The following is a 27,818-nucleotide window of genomic DNA, read 5'->3' on the forward strand; positions in this document are numbered from 1 at the left end:
AGTTATCCGAGATTAACCGCCATCTGAAAATATTAGGCGGAAATTTCCAGAAATAAATAATTCATAAGTTTTAAATTGCACGTCATTCTGAGTAGCATGATGAAATCTCTGGCCACCTGGCTCCGCCGCCCCCCTCCCCGGAAATCATCCCTTTGTCGCTATATAGGCTACCAGCCCATTAGTCACTTAGCCTTCTCATTATCAGAAACAGTGTTGCAGTATTGCAGTGCTTCTGTTCAAGTAACCCTTATTTTACTTAACAATGGCCCCAAAGTGCAAGAGTGGTGATGCTAGCAATTCGGATATGCCAAAAACAAGCCATAAAGTGCTTCCTTTAAGTAAAAAGGTAATGTTTGCACGGGGGGGGGGGGGGGGAATAGTATATCTAGGGTTCAGTACTATCTGCTCTTTCAGGCTTCCACTGGGGGTCGTGGAATATACCCCCATGGATAAGGGGAGGGGGAACTACTCTACCTGCTTCCTATGATTAAATCAGAACTAATTCATGTATTGTGTGTCATGTCTGACACATAATAAAGCAAGAAAAGAGTATGTAAGTTGTAGTTACTAACCATGTATTCAATAAATGCTTTAATATGTTATACATATGTATACAATCCAAACAATGATTACACAATAAACATCTATATAACCACCATTCATTAAAAGATCACCCTGTTTCCACTGCTCAGTAGTGCCATGTATGTCATAAATCATGGGTACATAGATGTGGGGCTCAGGTTTGGAACTTTATTTTGCTTTTAATTACTGTAGCTTTATAAGGAGCCTTGATATCTGGTATGGCAAGACCTCCCATCTTGTTCTTTTTCAAAGGATTTTGGCTTTTCCAGGTCCTTTGTATATTGATATACATTTGAGAATAATTTTGTCAAATTCCATGGAAAAAACTTTTGAGATTTTGTTTGGGACTGCATTAAATCTCTAGATCATTTTCTAAAGAATTGACATCTTCACAGTTTTGACTTTCAAATAGTTAATTTAATATATATGTCCATTTATTTTGGTTCCCTTTAATCACTTGGTAATATTTGATAATTTTTTGCATGGAGATCTCGCACATATATTACGCTAGATCTATTCCTATGTACTTCAAATTTCAGATACTGTTGGAAAAAATATCATTTTTCTTATTTTAGCTTTGACTGGTGCTAGTATATATTTTGTAAAAATATATTTTTTAATCAGTGCCTTTTCTTTTGCCAGGCTCTGGCCCACAAATGTCCCATCTTTGTCCCTGCTCACCCTCCCATCCAACCCTGTTATGGCCCTGCCCAGTGACCTTAATCTCTCCAAAGCTGGGAGAATAGAGGGGGGCTATTTGCAGATGGCTCTTCAACCTCGAAAGGAGGATGTCGGCATCTGAAGGCGGGAAAGGTGAGAGCAGCCTTCCACCCCTGCAGACCCTTTGAGCAAGCCTGGGCTCTGCTCTACCCCTCGCCCCTCTGACTCACCCACTGCCCACCAGGACCCCACCCCTGGAGAGCCACCAGGTGACCAGAATCACCCTGTTCCCATCCCAGCCAGCCCCAAACACAGCCTTACCTCCAACTAAACTGTGAAGCTCAGCCTGACCGAGACACTGCCCGCTATGGCCTCCCTTCCCCATCCACAGCCGTAGTTCCCTGCTGAAACCCAACCCCAATCCTGGCCCTGACCCCTATCTTAGTGCCCACCCATCTTCAACTCCAAAGCCAGCCCCAGGCTTAATCCTAACACAAACCTTACCAACCAGAGGGCAAATCCCTGTTAGAGTCCAAACCTCAACATGGATACAGACCTTACCATGAGCTCTAAAGTCACCTGACCTCAACCACAACCCTTGGATGTCAATACTGTTAGCGAGTGGTTCTCTAACTTTCCAGAAAGAGTGCAGATCCATTTTTAACGACACACACAAAAAAAAAAAATAGAAAAAGGACACACAATGCTGGTAGTGTGTCATGAGAGCCTGCAGTCAGAGTCTACTTGGGTTTGACTCCCAATTCAGCCACTTCATCAGATCACTTAATCTCTCTTTTTGCATCAATTTCCTGCCTGAAAAATGAGAATAATACTATGTGCCAGTCTTCTGAATGTTGAACTAATTTAATTCTCACAACAACCCTATAATGTAGGGTCTCTTATTATCACCCCATTATACAGACGAGGAAATTGAGGCTCAGGAGTTATGTAACTTGCAAAAGGCCACACACAACTATCAAGTGGTAAAGTCAGGATTGAAACTCAGCTACTTTCCTCCAAAGCTGGGGCTCTTAACCAGGTCAATCTACTGCCCCTTAGAGGCTGAAACAAGGGCATGAGAATTGGGAATGGTCTTAGCTGAAAGCCCCAAGGCAAAACTCAGATCCCATCCAAACTTAACTTCAGCCCCAACCTTGATCCTAATTCTAATCCCAGCTCATTCAAATATCCAGTCCTAACCCTAAATCATAACTCAAGCACATTCCACTCCCACCTTTATTTAAACCCAACCTCAAAATCTTCCACTTGAATTTAATCTTAAATCTGCCTCCAGCTATATAAACTTAATGGTACCCCATGCCAATTTAAATTCTACCCCAAGTCTAATATCAAACCCTACCTCACTTGGAAACAGAATCTCAGCCTCACTCTCCTATAAATTCCTACTTTATCTCCAATCAATTCCAAAACCAACTCACTCCCTGCTCCTTAACTCAGGTACCCCTAGCTTTTCCTAATTTTACATACTCTTTTCTCCTTCCCTTAGACCGAGGGATGGGATCAGGTAGGAGGCAGCCATGATTGCCCCAATATCCTGTCCCTCCTGATTCAATTTCTCCACAGACATCGCCCCAGAGCCCAGTACAGCCAATGGGGCAGGCCTTGGTCTCGAATGGGGGCTGTGTCTTGGGCCCCCAGAATCAGGGGGTGAAATCTGTGAGGCATCAGGCCTGGGGACCCCAAAGCGAAGGACTCAGCACAGTAAGCACAAGACAGTGGCAGTGGCCAGTGCCCAGCGGTCACCCCGGGCACTCTTCTGCCTCACCCTGGCCAACCCTGTCCGGCGGTCCTGCATCAGCATCGTGGAGTGGAAGCATCCTGGACGGCCAGGGGCAGGCCTCAGGGGTGAAGGTCACCAGGGTACCAAGAGTCAAGGACTGGGTCAGGGCTAGTATGGAGGAGGGCTAAAGTCACTAGGGATCAAGGGTCAAGTACTGACTTCAAGGACAAGTTGAGAAAAGTGAAGGTCAGTCACTGGAGGAGGGGGGGATGTCAAGGGTCAAGCACTAAATCACAGGAAGAGTTGAGGATGGATAAGTTTTCCAGGGGAGTCAGAGTCAAGGCCTTGGGCAGGGCAGGGGCGGGAATGTCAGGGCTGGTCACCTTGGGGTCAAGGGTGAGCATTGGGTGGGGAGGGCCCCAAGGGAATGTGCGAGTTCTGAGGCTGCTTTGTCTGGGTCCTTGACTGTGTCCACCTGAGGCCCTTCGACATCCTCATCCTGCTGACCATCTTTGCCAACTGTGTGGCCCTGGGGGTCTACATTCCCTTCCCAGAAGACGACTCCAACACTGCCAACCACAACCTGGTGAGGTTTGCTCCACCCTTCCCCGCCCTCAGTCCGGTACAGCCCCAGTAGAACTACACCTCAAGCCTTCCAGCCGAGCCCCGCCCCTCTCGGATCCCGAAGGCTCACCCCTGCCCGGCCCCCCCCTCCGTCCCTGCTCTGCCCTTTTCCCGACCACCCCATACCCCATTAACCCCCAACACAAATAACATTCCCGATCTCCGTCTCCGCCCCCAGGAACAGGTGGAGTACGTATTTCTGGTGATTTTCACTGTGGAGACGGTGCTCAAGATCGTGGCCTACGGGCTGGTGCTCCATCCTAGCGCCTACATCCGCAATGGCTGGAACCTACTCGACTTCATCATCGTTGTGGTCGGGTGAGGGTCTGTGGGACACGCCCCCACCCTAGTTCAACTAACTTCCCACCCCAAGCTCGCTGAATTCCGGGCCCAGGGAAGCGACTGCTTTAGATTGCTCCCATTCAGCCGCCAGAATCAGGAATATTAACATATTTTAAATCTATTTGCATTTCCAGTTACAGAGACTGGTGCTTTCCTGAGGAGAGGGGAGGGACGGAAGGGGGTGCCGAGGCCTGACCCCCGCCTCATACCTTACTCCCCATCAGGTTGTTCAGCGTACTACTGGAACAGGGCCCCGGACGGCCTGGGGACGCTCCGCACACTGGGGGGAAGCCAGGGGGCTTTGATGTGAAGGCTTTGCGGGCATTTCGGGTGTTGCGGCCACTGAGGCTGGTGTCTGGGGTCCCGAGTGAGTGTAACGCCCTCCGGGGGTGGAGGTAGGGGAGGGGAGCGGGAGGAGGACTGAATGGACCCCGCCCCTACTTCACCCGCCCTCGCTCCCCGCAGGCCTGCACATAGTGCTCAATTCCATCATGAAGGCGCTGGTGCCGCTGCTGCACATCGCCCTACTCGTGCTCTTCGTCATCATTATTTATGCCATCATCGGACTCGAGCTGTTCCTCGGACGCATGCACAAAACGTGCTACTTCCTGGGATCGGGTCAGCCAGCCTAATCCTTCAGGGACAGGACTCGCCCACTCCACTGGCTCCTAGGCCATAGCGGGTTCTCAAGGAAATCCAAATTAACAAGACTCCGCCCCCAGGCTCAGGCTCCACCCCCGATAAACAAGCCCAACCACTACAACCCACCTCTTCCAAATAGCTCCGCCCTATCCCGAGACTCCACCCTCGAGACAAGGCCCAGCCCTGCACTTAAGACGCCATCCTCCAAGACTAACCCGATATATTCATGCCCTTCACCCGGACCCCAACCCAAGCCTTGCTCTCACCCTCTTTTTAAGAAACCCTCCAAAATTCACAAGGCTCCGCCCCCAGGCTGGTGCCTCACTCTTATTTACAAAATTCGGCCCCCAGATTTACAGTCCTACTCCCCAGATCCCTGTGGTCGGGACTCAGCTTCCCAGTGGTTCAGAACCCTGACCTGGCAGAGTCAAATTCTAAGGGTTGTCCTTGATTTAGAAAAACTAGGACTCTGAGTTGAACTACCCAGATGGGCGGAGCTACAGGGTTGCGACGAATGCGGGTGGGCGTGGCTTGGAGCCCAGAGCAAGGTTCTTCCTGCAGACTTGGAAGCCGAGGAGGACCCATCGCCCTGTGCATCTTCTGGCTCCGGGCGTGCGTGCACCCTGAACCAGACCGAGTGCCGCGGGCGCTGGGCAGGGCCCAATGGAGGCATCACTAACTTCGACAACTTCTTCTTCGCCATGCTGACGGTCTTCCAATGTGTCACCATGGAAGGCTGGACCGACGTGCTCTACTGGGTGAGGTGGAAGGAGGGCACACAGTTCAGAGACTGTACGTGCCCTTTCACCCTGAGCTCAGGCAGGAATGTCTGCATATCCTGAGGGATGCATGCTCTCTCTCTCCCCAGATGCAGGATGCCATGGGGTATGAGCTGCCCTGGGTGTATTTCGTGAGTCTCGTCATCTTTGGGTCCTTCTTTGTCCTCAACCTTGTACTTGGCGTCCTGAGTGGGTGAGGAGCCTGGACACTCCCCTCGTCCTGCCCCTCAGACTCTGTCTCTAATTTTTGTTCCTGGCAAACTCCTAGGCGACCTTCAAAACCCATCTGAAATACCCCTTCATTCATTCAGTCAGCACTGAGCATCTATTGGGTGCAAAGCACCATTTTAGGAATGGAACAAGAGACAAAAATCCCTGCCTTCTTGGATATTACATTTTTGGGGTGTGGGAGAGACAAACTATAGCAACAGATGCAATAAATAACATATGTGTAGTGTTTTATATGGAATATGTGCTATGGAAAGAAAGGAAGGATTAAAATAGGAATGGGAAAGCTTCTGGCCAAGATGGCAGAATAGGGAAAAAATACTTGCATATTAAATTTGATCAAATCTACAGTATATTTTGGATTTATGTCACATTTGCAAAAATTGCAGTTGAAGGTACATTAATTGGTCTTATGCCTTTTTTTTTTTTAGTATGTATTATTGTGGGTAATAAAGACATGTTTGATTCAGCGGTTGAGTGTCGACCTAGGATCCAGGCAATCGGGGTTTCATTCCCGGTCAGGGCACATGCCCGGGTCTCGGGCTCAGTCCCCAGTCAGGGGCGTGCAGGAAGCAGCTGATCAATGACTCTCTCATCATTAATGTTTCCATCTCTCTCTCTCCCTCTCCTTTCCTCTCTCTGAAATCAATAAAGATATATTAAAAAAAAAAAAAAAAAAAAAGACATGTTTGCAAGGCCAAAAAAGTAGAAATGCGGATATCTTGCAGTTATAAATAGGGACAGTCAGGACAGGCCTCCTTGAGAAGGTATCTGAGCAAAAATGTGAAAAGATGAGGGAATGAGTCATGTGGCTGAGGAGAGAGTGTCCCAAGCAAAGGGAACAGACAGTGTGAAGGCTCCAAAGCAGGAATGTGCTTGGCATAGTCAAAGAACAAAGGAAGCCAATGTAGTTGGGATGGGAAGGCGAGGGGCCAGGGTGGGTCCTCCACCTCACCCTCTATCCTCCACCCTCAGGGAGTTCTCCAAGGAGAGGGAGAAGGCAAAAGCACGAGGGGACTTCCAGAAGCTGCGGGAGAAGCAGCAGTTGGAGGAGGACCTGCGGGGCTATCTGGACTGGATCACACAGGCAGAGGAGCTGGACAGTGAAGACCCCTCAGCTGATGGCAACTTTGGTTCTGTGGCTGAAGAGGGCAGGGCTGGCCACAGTAGGCAACCCCAATCTGACCCATTCCCTGCTCCATGCAGGCATCAGATGTGGGTTGCCCTCCTGAGACCCAGGCCCCACCTGCCCCACCTGCAACAACTCTTGGCCATTCCCTCAGCTGTGGCCTAGGAAAGAGAATCCAGACCCAAATTCAGATCCCCCACCCATCTGTACCCAGAACAGATTCCAAATAACCCGCCCCCCCAACTCACACACGGCCATAACTCCACCTCTGCCCATCCTCCCCAACTGTCCTCCCTGTCCCCACAGGGCCACAACTGGCAGAGCTGACCAATAGGAGACGTGGACGTCTGCGTTGGTTCAGTCACTCCACCCGCTCCACACATTCCACCAACAGCCATGGTGGGGGTCCACCCTGGTTGGGGAGGGGGGCAGGATGGGTAGACAGAGGAGAAAGCCAAGGGTGGAACCCTGGGGTCTTCGTGTGCTGGCCTCTGTTCCCACCCTGCCCACAGCCAGCCTGCCAGCCAGTGACACCGGTTCGATGGCAGAGACGCCAGGAGATGAGGAAGAGGAGGAGGGGGCTCTGGCGAGTTGTACACGCTGCCTGTGAGGGCCCCAAGCCCTTGACCCCTGACCTAGCCCATAAACCAGTCCAGACCCTGACCCCAGTACTTACTTTAGCTTCCAACCTTGACCTCAGCCCCTGACCTCTAACCCTAGCCTCTGACTGCCTCTCAGCCCCTTATAACACCCACCTCCCATGCCCCTCTTTTGCAGAAACAAGATCATGAAAACCAGGGTCTGGTAAGTTGAGGAAGTTGTGTGACTCCTGGACCCCATGACTGAGATTCCCACCTGAGTCCCCCAGGGCAGGCTGAGGTAGGTGATCTCAGCCAGTGGGTTCTCCTTTCCTCCCAGCCACAGCCTCCGTCGAGCCAACCGGGGCCTTCGGGCATGCTGCCGGCAAGCTGTGAAGTCCAATGCGTGTTACTGGGCTGTGCTGCTGCTCGTTTTCCTCAACACACTGACTATCGCTTCAGAGCACCACGGGCAGCCCATATGGCTCACCCAGACCCAGGGTGCGCCCCCAGCCTGCCTGCCGTCTCCCCCAGCCCCAATTTCCCTCCACCCCAGGGGCTCCAATTCAGGATCCCTCAGGTGCCTCAGACCTCCCAACATTGCCTTCCAATCAAGTAAATGCAGAAACCTTAGCCTGTCCCATCCCACCTTGTAGCTTACACTTATATAGCTCTTGCTGTGTGTGTGAAGCTCTGTTCTCAGTGCTTTACATGTACTAACTCAATTTCTCTTCACCACAACCTTATGGAATTAAGTACTAAGGCACAGAGTACTGAGTACCAATGTACTGAAGAGTTAAGTGACTAATCCAAGACTCAGCAAGTGAGTGGAAAATTCAGGTAGCCTGGCTCCATAGTCCAGGCTCTTAACATCACACTGGATAAATAACCCCTCTGTGCTTCAATTTCCCTATCTACAAAATGGGGTAGTCATAGTATTCACTTTATGGTGTGGGTAGAAGGATTAAATTAAAGTGAAAAGTGCTTAGGACATTGCCTGGCCCACATAAAGCTAACACTTTATAAATGGTAGCTCTTACTAGTATTCATTTTAATCTGAACCCCAACCTTAATACTGAGCACACTTCTAGCCCCTACCTTCAAACCAGCCCCAGTCCTAACTAAAGCCCAGACTCTAACTCTACCTTTGAATTGGAGCTTTTCTGGACTCAGAGACTGAGGCCCCACTCCAACTCTGCCTTTTGCCCCAGCTCCAACCCCTCAAAACTACATTCACTCTGACCTACAAACTCATTCCAATCCCTAACCCTAATCCCACCCCCACCCTGTACCTGGCCCATACCAGCTACCCCAGATCACTCCATGGCCCTACCTCCCCACGTCACCACAGAAACTTGCCAGCCCCTCCCCCTCTCCCTACAGAATATGCCAACAAAGTGTTGCTCTGTCTGTTCACGGTGGAGATGCTTCTCAAGTTGTACGGTCTGGGCCCCTCCACCTACGTTTCCTCCTTCTTCAACCGTTTTGACTGCTTTGTGGTCTGTGGGGGCATCCTGGAAACCACACTGGTGGAGGTGGGAGCCATGCAGTCCCTGGGGATCTCAGTGCTCCGATGTGTGCGTCTTCTCAGGATCTTTAAGGTCACTAGGTGTGTGTGTGGTGGGGAGGATTGAAGCCCCAAACACAACCCGAACAGTCCCCACCCCAGCTCTAATTATAATTGTATCTATATCACCATTTAATTTGTAAATATCCACTGAGTGCCTGCAGTGTGCCAGACACCCTTCCAGGCCCTAGGGAAACACCAGGAATCAAAGCAGACACAAGTTCCTGCCTTCATGGAAATTCAAGTTCAGTGGGGAGGGTGTCTACTCCATTTCCATCCCCTTCCTCAACCTCAGCCCTGTCTTTGAACTCAACTCCATGCTCATGCCCAGCCCAGACCCCATGCCCAACCTTCAACTATAACACCATCTCTAGCCCAACTCCAACCACTCGTCATCCACAAGCCCATTACAACCCCAACACCCAATCCCAACCCCATCTCCAACCTCATTCCTAACTCACAGTCTCATCCCCATCACTAACCACAACCCCCACATTCCTAACTCCTAACCACGAGCCTATCTCCAACCACAACCCTGTTCCCAGCCCCAGCCCCAGCCCCATTCTTATCGCCATCCTCTCTGTTCCAACCCTCAACCCCAATTCAGTCATCTGCAGCTCTAAATGTTCCCCAATCCCTAACCCCAGCCTCAACCCCAGCTGCAATTTCTAACCCCAACCCCAGTCCTGGTCCCAACCTGAAACCCAATTCTAGCTCCATCACTTTCCATTTACCCTCCATCCTAACTTCATCTCCCATTACTCCCCTAACACTTAACCTCAATCTCAACCTTCCCCTCACTAATTCTCGCCTCACTCCAGCTCCAAAAGCACTTCTAAACCTGATACCGAAGGTCGTTTTAACCCAGCCCGCCCCAATGCATCCCAAGCTGGAGCCTTGCCCTGGCTCCTGACTCACCACTGAACATGTCAACCCTGCCCCCCCATCTCTGCTGCAGGCACTGGGCATCTCTGAGCAATTTGGTGGCATCCCTGCTCAATTCAATGAAATCCATCGCGTCCTTGCTGCTTCTCCTCTTCCTCTTTATCATCATCTTCTCCCTGCTTGGCATGCAGCTGTTTGGGGGCAAGTTCAACTTTGACCAGACCCACACCAAGCGAAGCACCTTTGACACTTTCCCCCAGGCCCTCCTCACTGTCTTTCAGGTGGGGCCTGGAGACCATGGCATGAGGGGGTCAGGGGCACCCAAGGGTGCTGGGAGGGTCCCAAGAGCTTCACGGTGAATTCTCACCCCCAGATCCTGACAGGTGAGGACTGGAACGTGGTAATGTATGATGGTATCATGGCTTACGGCGGCCCCTTCTTCCCAGGGATGCTGGTGTGCATCTATTTCATCATTCTCTTCATCTGCGGCAACTGTATCCTCAAAGCTTTGGCAAGGGGCTGGATGGTGGCAGGGTGGGGTGGATAGAGGGACCTGGGTGGTCCACAGGCAGGCTGCTTCTCCATCCTTTGCAGCCTGAGCTCACCTCAGACATCCTGTTGAATGTGTTTCTTGCCATTGCTGTGGACAACCTAGCCAGTGGAGATGCAGGCACTGCCAAGAACAAGGGCAGGTGATGTCTGGCTCTAGCCCAAGGACAGTCTCTCCCTGGATCCCTGCCTGGAAACCCACACACATATCCCGCACCACCAGATATGCCTCTGTCACCCTGGCAATCCCCACTCCCAGATCCAACCTGCCAGTCCTCATTCATTCAACATGCATTTATTGAGCACCTACTTTGTGCCAGGCTTTGTTCTAGATGCTGAGGAGACAGCAGGGGTCAAGGTAGACAAAGTCTTCTCCTTCATTGAGCTCACATTCAAGTTAGGGAAGGCAAGCAAAACACAAATAAATGAATATATAATATGTTAATAATATGTAACAAAGAAAATGAAATAAAAGAACAGAGAGAAATAAAGATTGCTATTTTGGTTAGAGTAGTCAAGGAATGTCTCTGTGGGGAGGTGACAGTTGAACAGAGAGCTGAACAAAGTGAGGGAGTGAGCCATGCAAATATCTGGGGGAAGAATGTTCAAGGCAAGGGGACAGCAAATGCAAAGGTCCTGAGGTAATGATATTCTTAGCACATTCAAAAAACACACCAGGGAGACCAGGGAGTGTGAAGTGGAATGAGTGAAGGGGAGAGTGGTAGGAGGTGAGCTCAAATGGGGAAACAGTGAGGCCAGACTGAGGGTGTTCTGGGCCACAGTGAAGACTTTGGTTTTTGCTCTGAGTGGGTGGGAGCCATGGGAGGGGTGTGAGCAGAGGAGGGATGTGCCAGACATAGGATCTAGCAGGATCCTTCTGGTTACTATGAGAACAGGCTGTGGGGATGAGGGCAGAAACAGGGAAGTTCTGTGGGGTCTAAGAAAGGTCTGTTCTGACTGCAATGCTCCCCCTCAGCTTCACCCATCTGCTGAGATCCTTAGCAATCACCACTACTACCCCCCATTTCCTCACACAGGGAGAAGAGCACTGAAGGGAAACCCCCACAGGAAAATGGAGCATTGGTGAGTTAGAAACCTGGGCACTGTCTACACCTCATAGTACCACCAATTCCTGTGTATGTGTTTGCACTTTTAACCTCCAACCTCTGCCTATTCAATCCTTCGTTATTGCATCCCTTCCATGCCTCCCCCCTGTCCATCTCCTGGTGTCTCCCCTACCATCGATGACCTCCATCTTCCTATCCCCAGGTGCCTGGTGGGGAGAATGAAGAAGAGGAGGGTGCAAAGAATGCAGGAGCAGGCAAGTGACCAGGGCCAAGTGGAGGAGGTGCAAGACCCTAGGGACAGCACCCAAGCAGAGCTCTTGATCCTGAGATCCTCTTGTCTAGAAAGCAGCCTTTTCCAAGATCATCTTGAAAATAATGGGCTTGGTGTGTGGCCATCAACATTTGGAACATTGAGATTAAAGAAGATTAACAGATGTTTTGTTTTACTGCAGACCTTCTCAAAGCCTTTATGACTGTGAGGATGGCAGTGTTCATTCAACACACATTTACTGAGCTCTTACTGTGTCCCAGGCACTGTTCTAAGTGCTGAGGACACAACAGTGAACAAAACAAACTAAAAGTCCTCTGAGGAGCTGACATTCTAGCAAAGAGATGAGAAGAATTTACCATGTGACAAGCATTGTTCTAGGTGCTTTACATATATTTTCTCACTTAATTATCTCTCTTTTGATCTTCTGGTGCCAGGAATGGAGGAAGAGGAGGAAGAGGAAGAAGAGGAGGAGGAAGAGGGTGCAGGGCGTGTGGAACTCCTACAGGAAGTTGTACCCAAGGAGAAGGTGGTGCCCATCCCTGAGGGCAGTGCCTTCTTCTGCCTCAGCCAAACCAACCGGTGAGTGCTGGGGACAGGGGGCAGGAGGGGCTGGGGCAAGTGGAGGGCCAGGGAGCAGCCAAGGCTCTGGGTGAGTGTACAGCCTGACACAACAGGCCTGAGCTGCATCCTTCCGGCTCTCCCAATTAACTCTGGGTTCTCACCATGGCCCATTCCCCATTCACCAGAATGAGGACGGCTTGTCACACCCTCATCCACCATCATGTCTTCACCAATCTTATCCTGGTGTTCATCATTCTCAGCAGTGTATCCCTAGCTGCTGAGGACCCCATCCGAGCGCACTCCTTCCGCAACCACGTGAGCCTTTGGGGGGCATTCCCAGGAATATCCTACTGGGCACAAGCTGGGTCTGGGGGAAGACCCCTATCTGGGCAGAAAGAGAAGGGCAAGAATGTCAGCCTTTACTGTGTGTGCAGCACACTTGCAGAAGCTTCAGGGAGATCAGTATGCAGCTGAAGAGAAAGCTGTGCTCAGAGAGGCTGAACAGGCCGAGGGCAGCCATGTAGCTGGGTAGAGGCAGAGAAGACCAAATTTGAACCCTTATCTTTCTGATGGCCAAGCCTTTTGCCTTGCAGAGAAGTTCTTGATCATCATGAGAGAGAAGGAAGGAAGGAGGGAAGGAGGGAGGGACAGCAACGCTTACACTGAGAGGTACACATGTGTGTGCATACACACACACACACCTAGGATATCCCTCAGCCATGACTCAGTGACTTCCCCTCTTTCTCATCCCCCAGATTCTGGGGTACTTCGACTATGCCTTCACCTCCATTTTCACTGTGGAGATTCTACTAAAGGTAACTAATGGGCCTCCAATCATACCCCCAGTTGCCCCAACCCACTCCTCACCCACCTGTACAGCCCACCTCTCCAGTTTCCATCCCCTCCTACTCCTTCTATTCCCAAATCTGAAGTCTAGCCTGATGACCTCTTACCCTCCAGATGACGGTGTTCGGGGCCTTCCTGCACAGAGGCTCCTTCTGCCGTAGTTGGTTCAATCTCTTGGATCTGCTGGTAGTCAGTGTGTCTCTCATCTCTTTTGGCATCCAGTAAGTGACCCTTTGCCTACCCCATTCTCCCAGAGATGAGGCAAGGCCCGAGCCAGGGCCTGAGGACTGTCCCCTCCCCAGCTCCAGTGCCATCTCAGTAGTAAAGATTCTGCGAGTACTCCGAGTTCTTCGGCCCCTTCGAGCCATCAACCGGGCCAAGGGACTCAAGGTAACCCCACCCCACCCAAACCCACAGGACCCAGGCCATGCCCTGCCCCTGGGGCCAGAATCACTGATCAGATTAACCATTTACATCATGCATGACCACATGTAACCACTCATGCCTGACCACTGGTCACGTGGCCATACCCATGTTCCTTAACCACTGGCAACATTTTTCTCATCTGAGTCCCTGGCTTGTGCCTACTTATCCCTGCCTGGAAAACACTTATTCCTGGTTGGTGCCCACATGTCCCTGTCTCACATCACTGCCACTTGACCACATGTTCCTGACTACACATCCCTGACCCATAACCACATGTCCCTGACCCAAGTCCCTGAGCCCCATCCATGCCCAAAATCCCTGCCCCATGGCTGCTGTGCCTGCAGTGTCCATTAGCCATATTTGTGGGTATCTGCAGCACGTGGTACAGTGTGTGTTCGTGGCCATCCGGACCATCGGGAATATCATGATTGTAACCACACTCCTGCAATTCATGTTTGCCTGCATTGGTGTACAGCTCTTCAAGGTGGGAAGAAACACTGAGGGAAGTCCAGGCATGGGTCAAGATGGGGGTGAAGGGTGTACCTGCTTGACAAATATCCTCCCTACAGGGGAAATTCTACAGTTGCACTGATGAGGCCAAACACACACCCCAAGAATGCAAGTGAGTAGCCATCATCCTGCCCTCACAGGCCCCAGGAACCCTCCCAAAGGCCACAGAGGCCCCTAGAGTTCACCAAGGCCCTTGAAACCCCTATAGCTTTCTCCCAAGAACTTCAGAGATGTCTCCAAATTTTATCAAGGCCCCCCAAGACTCCCAGAACTCCCCAAAGCTCCAAGATACACCACCAGAACTCTCCCAAAAAATGCAAAGGCCCTCACATCTCACCAAACCCTAAGAATACCTCCCCCAAGCCCCCCAATACCTCCCCCAAGCCCTTCTCCACATTCCTGAGAATTACCTATATTCCACTCTCAATCTCCCAGTCATCCCCAAACACCACCCCCTCATGCATCGCCCAATCCTCAACTTCCATCTTGAGACTCCTGTAGAGGGTAGTGGTTCAAAACATGGGCTTTGAAGTCAGACATTCCTGGTTCAAATCCATCCTATGAGACTTTTCTTAATCTTGTAATTTCTTATGTTTCTTAACCTTGCTGGGTCCCATTTTCCTTAACTGAACAATGGGGATTTTTTAAATCACAAGATTTTTTTGTGAGGAGTAAATGAGTTACTACACGGAGAGTGTACTACAGTGTAAAGTTACTATGTATAAAGCCTAGCATCATGCCTAGCATAGACTTAGTGCTGATCAGGTTGGCTATCATTGGCTATTATTTGTATTACTTTTTTCTAGATGGCAATGATAATGATGATAATGGTGATGAGAGCTAACATACAGGGATGGGCAAAAGTAGGTTTACAGCTATAATACAAATTAATTATTAAAAAATAATACAAGAATAAAATCTGTGTTTCATGTACTCACAACTCTAAACCTACTTTTGCCTCACCCTGAATGTGGTGCCAACTATGTACCACACATTATTCTCATTGATTGACTTAATTAATCCTTGTAACAAGCCAGTAAATACATCCTATTATTATTCATATTTCATGGATGGGGAAAACTGAAGCACAGAGAGGTTAAATGACCAAGGTCACCCAGCCAGTAAATGGAGGGGCAGGATTTGAACCCAAGCTACCCAGCTCCACCATTATGTCCAGCTGCCTCCATGCTGGAAACCTCAGTCTTCTTTCCACAGTTCTCCACCTCTCTTCACTCACCCAAACTGTCTGAAACATCCACAGGGGCTCCTTCCTGATTTATCCTGATGGAGATGTGTCACGGCCCCTGGTCCGGGAGCGGCTCTGGGTCAACAGCGATTTCAACTTTGACAATGTCCTTTCAGCCATGATGGCTCTGTTCACTGTCTCCACCTTTGAAGGCTGGCCTGCGTGAGGGGAAGGGCCCCAGGGATGGGCAAGGGACAGGGAAGGAGTATCTAGGGGACTGGTTTGGAATCTGCTGAAGGATGGGTATCTTGGAATGTGATAAAGTTCTTTTGAGACTGGATAGGGTTTTCTGGGAGACAGGTGGGCATATCAGAAGACTGAGTGGGGGTCTCCCAGTTGCTGGCTAGGGTGCTTTGGGGACCCGGGTGGGTGAGATCTCCAGGAATTGGGTAGAGGTCTCTGAGGGACTAGGTGGAAGTCTAGAGAGGACTGGGTAGAATTTAGGTGGGACAAGGTAGATGCCTGAGGAAACTGGTTGGGGGGTCTCAGAGGAGATGGAGTGGGGGATTCAGGGGTTTCCAGAGAGCTGCGCAAGTCTTTGAAGTAGTAGTTGGAGATCTTTAGGGGGGATGGAGCAAGAAATTCAAGTTGATGGGACATGGGATTTAGAGATCTTTGGGGCTTGGTGGGGGAGTTCTGATGAACTGCATGGGGATCTCCAGGTGGATAGAGAAGGGGATTTTGGGGTCTGTGGGAACTTAAAGGATTTGAGGGTCTTGGAGGGCCTGGTGGAGGTCTCTTGGGATATGTATGGAGGTCCCATGTGATTTGGTCAGGGGATTTAGGAGTCTTTGGGGTGCCAAGCAGGAGATTCTGGGGTGTCTATGATAAGAAGTCTGGGAGAAGGTTTGAGGGGCCTGGAATATCCCCTCACCTGCCTCCACTGGCTCCCCAGGCTGCTATACAAGGCCATTGATGCACATGCAGAGGACCAGGGCCCCATCTATAATTACCACGTGGAGATATCAGTGTTCTTCATTGTTTATATCATCATCATCGCATTCTTCATGATGAACATCTTTGTGGGCTTTGTCATCATCACCTTCCGTGCCCAGGGGGAGCAGGAATACCAAAACTGTGAGCTGGACAAGAACCAGGTGACCTCTGACCCCTGATCCATGACCACCAACCCCCCACATACACTTCCTTGCCTCAGGACCCCACTGCTCACTCATGCCTTGCACCCATATGCAGCGCCAGTGCGTGGAGTATGCCCTCAAGGCCCAGCCACTCCGCCGTTACATCCCCAAGAACCCACACCAGTATCGTGTATGGGCCACTGTGAACTCTGCTGCCTTTGAGTACCTCATGTTCCTGCTCATCCTGCTCAACACTGTTGCTCTAGCCATGCAGGTCTGAGCTCCCCACCCTGACCCTTGCCAGACACCCTATTCTGTCTACACAATCCCTTGGGAACCATTAGGAATGCTTTAGGCTGCAAGTAACAAAACCCCCAAATAACAGAAACTTAGGCTATAAGTTTCTTCAAATCTAAGGCCAATAATTGTAAGTTGCATCCTGATTTCAGAAATCTAAGAACGTGGAAAAGAAATGGCAGATGGCAATTGTAAGTTGCCATTGATTGTGAAGCACACCCCAATTTCAGAGATTCTAAAATGTGAAAATATGTGCATCCTAAAGTCAATGAAATATGGTAGTTACCTCACATAACAAGAAGTGTAGAGGTAGGCTGTTTGTTCATTGCTCATCAAAGACCCAGGCTCTATCTTTCGGCTCCACTGTTCTTAGTCAGTTGGCTTTCATTCTCATGATTGTTGCTTCATAGTCACAAGATGACTGCCACAGCTCCAGGCATCAACACTACATTCAGGACAGGAAAAAGGAGGGAAGATTGAATCAGGGGACTCTCTTTATTTGAGCCTTTATTGGAAAGCATAAATATTTTTCACAGAAGCTACCTAACCAGCAGCAGACTTACGTTTCTGTCTGAGTCAGAACTAGCTGCAAGGGAAGCTAGAAAATCAAGAGCTGGGCTTTCCATAAAAAAAGAATAAAATCTTAACATTTGCTACAACACAGATGAACCTAGAGGATATTATGCTAAGTGAAATAAGTCAGACAGTGAAAGACAAATATATGATTTCACTTTTATGTGGAATCTAAAGAACAAAATAAATGAACAAACAAAGCAGAAACAGACTCATAAATACAGAGAACAAACTGATAGTTGCCAGATGGGAGGGGAGTTGGAGGACTAGGTGAAAGGATTAAGAAGTACAAATTGGTAGTTATAAAATAGCCACAAGGATGTAAAGTACAGCATAGGGAATACAGTCAATAATATTGTAATAACTATGCATGGTGTCCGATGAGTTCTAGATTTGTCAGAGTGAGCACTAGACTTACTGAGGTGATCACTTTGTAAATTATATAAATGTCTAACCACTATACTATACACCTGAAACCAATATAAAATAAAATTGAATGTCAACTGTAGTTGACAAATAAAAAAAGAGTTGGCCTCCCCCAATATCCATAATGGGAGGCAGATAATGTGAGGGGTTAGGCCAAATCATCTTGCTACCACATCCTCAGACTTCCCTCACTCCTAGCCAGAGAACATTTGGTTGAGGGTGGGGGAGTTCTCTGCTTCAGACACTGTCCCTATACCTGATTTTTTTTCTTCCAGCACTATGAGCAGACTGCTCCCTTCAACTATGCCATGGACATCCTCAATATGGTCTTCACTGGCCTCTTTACTGTTGAGATGGTGCTCAAAATCATAGCCTTCAAACCTAAGGTGTGCTCCAGCCCTAAACCCACCTGCAGTGGGGGAACTCCTTGGGGTGGAGCTCATTGCAGAGCTCTCAGAGGGGGGCAGCAACCAGGGAGCCATGAGACTAGGGAGTGAGAGAGATCCAGATGCAGGCCCATTGTGTGGTCTATGCCTGGCCCTGTCTCCCCAATTTCCCCACCACACTGGCCCCCTACCCTACCCTCCTAGATCTGAGAAGACAGGGCTCTGCTTTCCTCCTGTCTACAGCATTACTTTGCTGATGCCTGGAACACATTTGATGCTCTTATTGTGGTGGGCAGCATAGTGGACATTGCTGTCACTGAAGTCAACGTGAGTACTGGCCTCTCTACAAACCCACTCTCCCCCTACTAACCTTTCCTCACCTCAACCACAGGGCTTTCTTTCAAATGGGTAGGTGGCTCACACTCCCATCCACCCCACTCAAGGATACTAAGTGCTCCTTATTCTAGCTCTATCCCTTCTGAGACCCTGTTGGGTTCAGCCAAAGTCCCCCTCCACAAGCTCCCTCATCCCATTTGCAGCCTATCCTCTGGCTCCACCATCACCTAACATGACTCTGTTATTTCTGTTATTTCCTTCCTTGCTTCTACATCCCCCTCCATTGGCTCCATCATCTCCACCAACTCCTGCTTTGGATCCATCATCTCTTCTGATTCCTTCATTGACTCCATTTTCTCCACCGACTCCATCGTCTCCAACACTGGGTCTTTCTCGTCTCTGTCATTACCACTGACTGCACGGTTGGCTCCATAATCTTCTCCATGGTTCTATAATATCGATTGACAATGCTGCTGGTTCCATATCTCCATCTCCATCACTGGCTTCTCCATTGGGTCTCCCATGGCTTCTCTGATCTCCATCATCTCCATAAAACAACTGGCTCCATCATTTCCTCCATTGGCTCTAATATCTCTCCTCCATAATTTCCTATATCCTCTCCTATCCTTTCACCCTCATTGCCAACTTTTCCCACAACCATCTTGATCCACTACCACACAACTTTCCCCATCATCTCTTGCATAATGACTGTACCATCCATTATCCGCTATAACTGTTCAATCATTTCTTCCCTTGTTCATTTGGGCCTGTGATCACACCATCTCCTATATCTCCCCTGTCTTGGCCATGTGTCCCTCCAGAATGGTGGCCATCTTGGCGAGGTAGTCCCCCATCATCAACAGGGACTCTCTGCTTCTTTCCCCACCCACCCCACCCCACCCCACTCCACCCCCTTCCTTTTTTTCTGGAGTCCTTAAAAATGCTCCCTGGCCACCCAGGGACCTGACTTTTTATGTATTTAGGGACTGGGAGGGCCAAAGCATGAGACAGGGAGGTGTCTGGGGCAAATGTGGGCTGAGCATACCCACCCCCACACCCACCCCAGAGCTCTGAGGACAGTTCCCGAATTTCCATCACCTTCTTTCGCCTCTTCCGAGTCATGCGACTGGTCAAGCTTCTCAGCAAGGGTGAAGGGATCCGCACATTACTCTGGACATTCATCAAGTCCTTCCAGGTAACCCCCCCCCATCCTTTTGACCACTCCTTCCTCCTACCTCAAACCCTCTCAGCCTGCCCTCTTACTACCCTCAGAACTATATCTCCTACTGTGTCACACCCACCTGCAACTTACCATTTCCAGTTTCCTCTCTTTTCTAGGCTCTCAATTCCCAGCATGCCTTGGCCTCACCAACCTTACTCTATTGTATTTAGTACTGTTTCCACATTTGGGATATACTGGTAGTCATGACATAGGCACTTGGGGGATGGAACACATCTCTCAGCAGGCCCAGGCTTGAGGAAGCAGTGCATTCTAAAGCTTATAGTTCTCTGCCTGGGCCTAAGTATCTACCCTCCTCTCCACCCCCATAGGCCTTGCCCTATGTTGCTCTTCTCATCGCAATGATATTCTTCATTTATGCAGTCATTGGGATGCAAGTGAGTGGGGACACTAGAGAGCATCCCTCAGGCATGTCTCTGCTGAGGGGGATAGTGTAGGAAGAGCCTGAAAGTGGGGTTGGTGGGTGGAAAGACAGACAGACACTGGATGACCCTGAGTCAGTCCACATGTCTGTGAAATGGGATCAGCAGTGCCTGCTTGTCAGGATTGTAAGGACCCTTTGGGTATTAGGAGTTGTGAAATGGGTGGCAACCTGTTGGGGAATGGGTTCATCCCTCTGACACAGCCCCTGTGTGCCCACAGATGTTTGGCAAGGTGGCTCTTCAGGATGGCACACAGATCAACCGAAACAACAACTTTCAGACTTTTCCACAGGCTGTGCTGCTTCTGTTCAGGTGACATCGACCCCTCTCCCCACCCACCTCGGTCCCCAGCATTGTGGACCCCAGACTGTCTGAGCTATGGAAATAACAGGGCAGCATGGGGTTCCATATTGCCTGGGATGTTTTCTGGCTGTGAGCTGAGCCTTTGAAAATACTCTAGCCTTGGCCATCCTCTTTCTGGCTGTAAGATGTATCCTTTTCTTGGGCCTCAGTGTCCCATCTGTAAAATAGCATGGCATGCCATGACAGTCATATTTGTGCCAGTTATAGCCCTTGGCAGGAACTGGGTCATGTCCTAACCCCTCCCATAATGCCACTTGCCATGACTTCATAGCCTTCCCTCCAGGATGACACCCCCAATGTGATCCCCAGGTGTGCCACTGGTGAGGCATGGCAAGAGATAATGCTTGCCACCCTTCCCGGGAATCGATGTGACCCTGAGTCTGACTTCGGCCCTGGCGAGGAGTTTACCTGTGGTAGCAATTTTGCCATCGCCTATTTTATTAGCTTCTTCATGCTCTGTGCCTTCCTGGTGAGGACCATTTCCCTGTAACCATCACCACTGCCATAGGGGTTGGCCTTGAAGGGTCTGGGGATGTCAAATGAGGTGGGGAGCCCAGGTCTTCAGAGTAGGTGAAAGGGCTGGCCTAGTAAAAATATCAGTTGAGGGATTTTTGACCCAGCAACCATATGAGCTCTCCTTAGCCTCTCACCAACTCCCTACACCCTGCTCTGCCCTTGACCTAACCCCCCTGCTCACTGGCCCACAGATTATAAATCTCTTTGTGGCTGTGATCATGGACAACTTTGATTATTTAACCAGAGATTGGTCCATCCTGGGCCCCCATCACCTCGATGAATTCAAGAGGATCTGGTCTGAATATGACCCTGGGGCCAAGTATGCCCTCTAACCCCATACCTGGTATCCCAGGGGACAGTACACTACCCCACACAGTCTCCCAGGTCCCAAACCTCTGGCCTACTCCTCCCATTACCCAGTCAGTAGATGCCCCAAGGTCCCCACTGCCCCTGTCTTCTGCCCCCTCCCCATCTCCTCCCCCCCCCCCCCCCCCGTGACTATCCTTCAATCCTGCCTTGGCAGGCCCTGGGGTAATGGTGGGGAGAGGTAGTAACAAGGTGGTGGGGCCTTGAGAAAAGGCTGGAGGGGGTATCTCCAATCCAGTGGTGCCTCCCACCCACCCCCACCTGCCCAAGAGGCCGCATTAAACACCTGGATGTGGTTGCCCTGCTGAGACGTATCCAGCCACCACTGGGATTTGGGAAGCTGTGCCCACACCGAGTGGCCTGCAAGGTCTGTGCACCTGCCCACCCCCCACCTTGCCTCTGAGAGAGCTGTCTACCATCTGGCAGGGGTGGGCAGAAACTTTGCCTTGGGTGAGGAGGGGCTGTTTGGTTGCATCATCAAAAGTTTCTGCCCTCCGGGCATTCATGCCTGCATCTCAGGCATTTGCCCAAAGTGGGTTTCATGTCCCTGGTGTGCACAGAGACTTGTGGCGATGAACATGCCCCTCAACTCAGATGGGACGGTAACATTCAACGCCACACTCTTTGCCCTGGTTCGGACATCCCTGAAGATCAAGACAGAAGGAGGTGTGTGGGGGAGGGGAGGGGGTGGCAGAAGTGAAAGTGTCCCTGGAGAGGTTGCAGAGAGCAAACTGGAGTGATGGGCCCCATTCCTAGTTCTGAACCTCAAAATGGGTGACTGTCTTCTCCAGGCTCATTTCCCCACCTGTCCAATAGGGGCTGTGGTGCGTGACTGCGGTAGAAGCTTGTGAAGCCCCTCCAACAGTGAGGGAGTGGCTGTGAAGGGCTCTTCCTATTGGCTTATGCCCCACATCCTCTTCTGGTGCAGGGAACCTGGAGCAAGCCAATCAGGAGCTGCGGATTGTCATCAAAAAGATCTGGAAGCGGCTGAAGCAGAAGCTGCTAGATGAGGTCATCCCCCCTGCCGATGGTGAGCTATCCTCACCCCAATTCTTGAGCCAGCTTCTGAATGTCAGATGATTGCTCATCACCACAAAACCAGCACCTGCTGGGGGAGGGAGAGTGAAAGGGGAGCTTATGCTGTGGGTAGGGTGGGAGGAACAGAGGACCCCTATGTGACCTTGCCTCTTCCTCTCCCTTGTCCCCAGAGGACGAGGTCACCGTGGGCAAATTCTATGCCACATTTCTGATCCAGGACTATTTCCGCAAATTCCGGCGGAGGAAAGAAAAGGGGCTTCTAGGGACCGAGGCCCCCCCAAGCACCTCCTCTGTCCTTCAGGTCTTCAGAGCGGAGTCTGGGTGGGTGGGGGTATGTGGGAGCACTGTGGCAGAGGCTAACTGCCCTCTTGATATCATGAAGCCCATGTCACAGATTTGGAAACTAAGGCCCCAAGACCTGCAGAGGGTCAGGGGTGGCTGAGGGGGCTCCCTCCCGCACCCCACACTCCTGCATGGGAAGCAGGTTCAATGAAAGGGGAGTTTAGACCTTGAGCTGTCCTGCTTCCCTATTTTTCCACCCTTGCAGGCTGGTCTGAGGAGCCTACAGGACTTGATTCCTGAGATCCGACAGGCCCTAAGCTGTGACACAGAGGAGGAGGAGGAGGAGGGGCAGGAGAGAGAGGAGAAGGAAGATGAGAAGGACCCAGAAACATACCAAGTGAGGACAACTTTCCACTGCCCCAGGATTGTAAAGTACTCCCTCAATCCCCTGAGTGACTCCCGCACTGCCTCTAAGGAGAAGCCCCCCATGGAACAGACAAACATTTATTTAATACCTACCATCTGCTGTTGAAGGGCAAGACCCAGATTCAGCCCAGTCCCTGGGGAGCTCATTGGAGACTCACTATATGACCAAGTGACTTAGATATAACGTGGATGCAACAATTAGTCCTGTGACTCCCACAGGCCCTGATGGGATCCCAGCCCCCATCTCGTAGGAGCTCCATTTCTGTGTCTCTGCCTACTGGGGACAAACTTCCAGATTCACTCTCCTCTGGGCCCAGTGATGACAATGTGGGGGCTCCCAACTCCAGACAGTCCAGTGTGCCCCAGGCTGGATCCCATGCCCGCAGGTATGGTCAGGAGTCTGGGGGAAGATTGTGATGGAAGGCACGGACTAGCCACTGTATGGGGATAACTCAGGGGGCATAGGAGTAAGGCTTTCTAATGGAAATCTGGGAAAGATGGGAGGGATTCAAGGGCTCAGGTGGGAATAAAGGGTAATAAGAGATTCATGTGAGAAAATCAATGTAAAGGCTTAATGCAAAGAGCACATGATGTGGAACTAAATGGGTTTAAGTTCAAATCCTGAACCTGCCATTTGCTAAGTGACCTTGGGCTAGTCACTTAGTTTTCAACCTGTGAAAGGGGGTAATAATAGCACCTCACCTCATGAGGATGATGGAAGGATAGAATGAGGTCATGCTTAGCTTTCACGCCTCACCCCACCCCCAATACTTGTGTTGAAGTTGTCTCTTTAATAGGCCAACTTTAATTTTTTTTAAACATATTTTCATTGATTTCAGAGAGAGAAAGGGAGAGGGAGAGGGAGATAGAAGCATCAATGATGAGAGAGAGTCATTGATCAGCCGCCTCCCGCACCCCCCACACTGGGGGCTGAGCCCCCAACCCAGGTATGTGCCCCAACCGGGAATCAAACCAGGATCTCCTGGATCCTAAGCCAATGCTCAACTGCGGACCCATGCCTGGCCGGGCCAATTTTTTTTTTTTTTAATGTTCTGTCTTTCCAATAAGAAAAACACCTCTTAAAAGAAAGCCCACGTCCGTTTTAAAATGACAGGTTAATTTTATGTTATGTAAATTTTCCCCCAATTAAAAAAAATTAGAAGCCCAGTATTTCTGTAAGGGAAGAGGCATAACACAAGAGGGAACCAGGGCCTGAGGACCACAAATTTGGGGATCTGATCTGCTTAACTTGCTTCACTTTCCTCAGGAGAAGTTCTGGGGCTCTCATTTTCACCATTCCGGAAGAAGGAAGTTTTCAGCCCAGGGGAACTGAAGGGCAGGCCAAACAGTATGAGGAAGAAGAAGTCCTGGGCCAGTGCTCTAGCCACAAGTAGGATGAGCCCATGCATGGGAGGGCAGGACTGACGGCACCCCATCACCCATGCCCAGGCCTGAGCTCACCTCCCTCCTTCCCATACAGGCTCTCCTTAGATGAGCCGGCAGGGACTCCCCCACGCCCCATCCTTTTGCCACCTCACAGACCCCAGAGGTACCTGGATGGGCACCATGCACCATGCCGCCGTCTGCTGCCCCCAACACCAACACCTGCAGGTGAGAGCATGCATAGGTCCTGGGAGGCTGCCAAGGGCCATCAGGGCAGAAGGCTGGAGAAGCACTGACATTCTTCTTTGTCCCCTGGGGCCCCCTATTCCCCTGACCCCAAGGTCAGAAGCCCTCCTTCACCATCCAGTGTTTGCGGCGCCAGGGAAGTTGTGAAGATTTACCCATCCCAGGCACCTATCATCGTGGGCACAACTCAGGGCCCAGCAAGGCACAGGTGAGGTGAGGTGGGGGCAGCCTAGGTTGAATTGATCAGACACACTACATGTTAGGACCTTCTGAATAACTGGGCACATATGAACTCACACATTCCTCACTGTACCTGTGAGGTGGGTATTGTTATTAGCCCCAGTTTACAGATGAAGAAACTGAGGCCCAGAAAGGCTTACCCAAGATGACACAGCTAGTAAATGGCAGAGCTGAGATTTAAACTCAGGTTTTCTATGATCTTAAATAAACTCAAGTCTAATTTATACACATTCAGTTTGACTGAAGTTGTATTTGGGGGAGTGAGGTAGGCACAGAAATGAGTCCTATACCCGCACACTCCACCCATCCATCACTGTCCCTCTGATATTTATTCTGGTCCAGGGTTCCTGGGCAACCCCTCCTCAGCGGGGTCGGCTCCTGTACGCCCCGCTGCTATTGGTGGAGGAGGGTGCACCAGGGATGCACTCCCTCAGCAAGTCCAGCGGCGGTCCGCTTTTCACCTTTACCTGTCTGCAAGTGCCTGGAACCCACTCGGACCACAGCCATGGCAAGAGGGGCAGTGCTGACAGCCTGGTGGAGGCTGTGAGTCCAGAAGGGGCATGGGCAAGAGAGATGGGGCAGAAAGAGAGAAGGGGGAAGCTTGGGAAGGAAGGAAAAAGGGTCCCCAGTCTCTGTGCTGTGCATGGAGCTCTCCCTTTGTTCTGTGACTTCTGCTCAACATGTGTGTGTCACTGTCCCCCAGTGGCTTCGCTGCACACCCTCATGGGTACATCATTTATTCACGGTGACTTCTCTGTGCATGCTTCTTCGACTCCATGCTGTACCCTCTGTCAACTCTGATCCTACCTGTGCCCCCAGGTGCTCTTCTCTGAGGGCCTTGACATCTTTGCCCGAGATCCGCGCTTCGTGGCCCTGGCCAAGCAGGAGATCGCGGATGCGTGTCGCCTGACACTGGATGAGATGGACAGTGCTGCCAGTGACCTGCTGGCACAGGGAACCAGCTCACTTTATAGTGACGAGGAATCCATCCTCTCCCGCTTTGATGAAGAAGACCTGGGAGATGAGATGGCCTGTGTCCATGCCCTCTGAATTCCCACTCCTACCCCACCGCTCAATAAACCTCCTGCCCTCCCTTCTCCAGAGGGAGACAGGCATGGGCCACACTCTTGGAGTTTGATGTCTTTGCATTGAGGGCTTAGGGCTGCCCTGCATCCCCCATCCATCCATCCCGGTTCAGTGCTGAGCCACTGCCCACACGCGGGTATTTCCGGAAACCAGGACAGCCAGGTCTGATTATTCAGCGTCAGTGAAGGAGGGAGGAGGAGGAGGAAGAGACAGCAGCCAAAAAAAGCTGGAGACAGAGTGGAGGTGGTGGGGGAAGGGGGTGGCACTGGACAGAAATGGAGGAAAGAGAAAGGGGACTTGGATAGGGAGTGCAGTAAAGTCAGAGATCCCACAAGGGGTCAGTCAGGTCTTACTGAGGAAGGACACATGGATGAGAAGGAAAGGACAAGGAAACCAGAGGTGAGTCCAGCCAGTAGAAAGGCCTGAAGGTTAGAATTAGCCTGGTATGTGATGTCAGGAAGAGGGGTCCTCTGACGGCATCAGGAATTTCAGGGAGGCTAAATTGTGATCACCTGTCTTCCATATCCCACATTCTGCCTGAGGAAAAGAAAATCTAAATCCACTGGCAGAAGAAATGGGTGACAGCAAAGGATGGGGCTCCCTGCCCAGGAGAACCCACTCAGGGACCATCACGCTTTTCTGAGACCAGCCAAGAGTAACCCACTCTCCTCTCACACAGGCACTGTTCTGGGTTTCCCTCAGAGCAAACTGAGCTGACTTAGACATGTGACATGACTTGTCCAAAATGGTAGTCAACCCCACTCCAAAGGAACTGAAGGCAGTGCTGGGAGTGGCATGGGATGGGGCCACCACTGGGAATGGTCTGATCTAAGATCTCCTCCCAGCTCTCAGTGAAGGGGTTTCTCATTTGTACAATTTGTGTCAATCGAACCAATACTAAAATTTGAGGAAAGCCAGAATTGGAGACTGGGACTCAAAATACAGAATTGCACTAGGCCTTGAAACAAAGGCTTGGAGTGGTTGTGCTGGTGTATTGTGGGAAGAGCAAGTCCTAGGCAGGATACAGAGAGTAAAAGAAGACTGTTAAGGGGTGAGGTGGGAGAGGCCATCTGAGGCCAGATGATGCAGATCCTTTCAATGCCAGGTCCCAAACCCTAGGACTTTTCCTAAAAGCAGTGGGGAGCCATGGGAAGGATTTGAGCTGAGTAGTGACAGTTAACTTTGCATTTTAAATAGATGTTCTGATAGCTCTGCTGAAAACAGAAGGGAAGGGAAAGAGACTGGAGATGCTAAATTGGCAGGAACAATGGTTGCCTTAGCCAGGGGAGGTGGCAGGGGAGATGGAGAGAAGTGAGTGGATTCCAGAGATGTGTAGGAGGTAAAATGAACCCTTTATTTGGCCCTGTGCAAAATGCATTACAATGATTATCTTGTTTAATCAGTGCAACAACCCTATAGGTATCATTTTAAGTATCTTACATGTCCAAAGTCATACAGGATAAATATTAGAGGTGGGGTTTATAACTTTTTTTTAAAATATATCTTTATTGATTTCAGAGAAAGGAAAGGAGAGGGAGAGAGAGATAGAAACATCCATGATGAGAGAGTCATTGATCGAGCCTGCAACCCGGGCATGTGCCCTGACCGGGAATCGAACCCTGATCACCTGCATCCCAGGTTGACCCTCAACCGCTGAGCCACCCCCGGCCAGGCTAGAGGTGGGGTTTAAATTCAAGCAATTCAATGTCAAGACCCACGCTCTTCCCCCTATAAGACAATAACTGAGAAGTATCCATTACATATTTCTGTGAATTTGAGTGTGTGTGTTTTAAAAAATAGGTATACATTCAAATGATTCAAAATTCAAAAGGTATAAAGAGATATACATTGACATATGCCCCTTCCCTCTGGAGGCAACC

The 27,818-nt window shown here is 50.3% G+C and overlaps 1 protein-coding gene across 3 annotated transcripts; it reads left to right on the forward strand.

The window, feature by feature from the left end:
• The first annotated feature begins 1,370 nt into the window (after positions 1 to 1,370).
• Positions 1,371 to 25,902, forward strand: CACNA1F (calcium voltage-gated channel subunit alpha1 F). Of its 3 annotated transcripts, none has more exons than XM_087829465.1 (48): positions 1,371 to 1,395; positions 2,827 to 3,076; positions 3,464 to 3,569; positions 3,786 to 3,925; positions 4,174 to 4,316; positions 4,415 to 4,567; positions 5,153 to 5,359; positions 5,458 to 5,563; positions 6,574 to 6,764; positions 7,034 to 7,126; positions 7,240 to 7,333; positions 7,505 to 7,531; positions 7,646 to 7,806; positions 8,689 to 8,914; positions 9,831 to 10,038; positions 10,131 to 10,251; positions 10,368 to 10,449; positions 11,344 to 11,389; positions 11,576 to 11,627; positions 12,079 to 12,223; positions 12,391 to 12,520; positions 12,961 to 13,020; positions 13,166 to 13,272; positions 13,354 to 13,441; positions 13,854 to 13,961; positions 14,047 to 14,099; positions 15,249 to 15,395; positions 16,129 to 16,330; positions 16,428 to 16,586; positions 17,884 to 17,994; positions 18,238 to 18,321; positions 19,152 to 19,172; positions 19,397 to 19,525; positions 19,882 to 19,947; positions 20,213 to 20,304; positions 20,665 to 20,824; positions 21,063 to 21,190; positions 21,508 to 21,604; positions 21,798 to 21,903; positions 22,166 to 22,267; positions 22,446 to 22,576; positions 22,823 to 22,954; positions 23,203 to 23,381; positions 24,254 to 24,373; positions 24,464 to 24,594; positions 24,708 to 24,820; positions 25,195 to 25,395; positions 25,672 to 25,902. In XM_087829465.1, exons 1-48 carry the CDS (start codon positions 1,371 to 1,373, stop codon positions 25,900 to 25,902), a joined length of 5,964 nt encoding a protein of 1,987 aa, XP_087685591.1. The 3 variants fall into 3 exon arrangements, with proteins under 3 accessions (XP_087685591.1, XP_087685592.1, XP_087685593.1); XM_087829466.1 differs by having other exon boundaries at positions 5,153 to 5,349; positions 5,460 to 5,563; positions 23,203 to 23,369; positions 24,251 to 24,358; XM_087829467.1 differs by having other exon boundaries at positions 5,153 to 5,349; positions 5,460 to 5,563; positions 6,574 to 6,731; positions 23,203 to 23,369; positions 24,251 to 24,358.
• Positions 25,903 to 27,818: the final 1,916 nt, after the last annotated feature.

Source organism: Miniopterus natalensis, chromosome X (assembly GCF_054644295.1).
Source record: "Miniopterus natalensis isolate mMinNat1 chromosome X, mMinNat1.hap1, whole genome shotgun sequence".
Taxonomy (NCBI): domain Eukaryota; kingdom Metazoa; phylum Chordata; class Mammalia; order Chiroptera; family Miniopteridae; genus Miniopterus; species Miniopterus natalensis.

Bases quoted from the DNA above. Each gene is read 5' to 3' on its own strand.
- CACNA1F (XM_087829465.1), top strand. From the start codon at position 1,371: ATGTCGGCATCTGAAGGCGGGAAAG. The intron at 15,396-16,128 runs GTGAGGGGAAGG...CTGGCTCCCCAG, and splicing joins ACCTTTGAAGGCTGGCCTGC to GCTGCTATACAAGGCCATTG. The intron at 21,904-22,165 runs GTGTGTGGGGGA...CTTCTGGTGCAG, and splicing joins GAAGATCAAGACAGAAGGAG to GGAACCTGGAGCAAGCCAAT.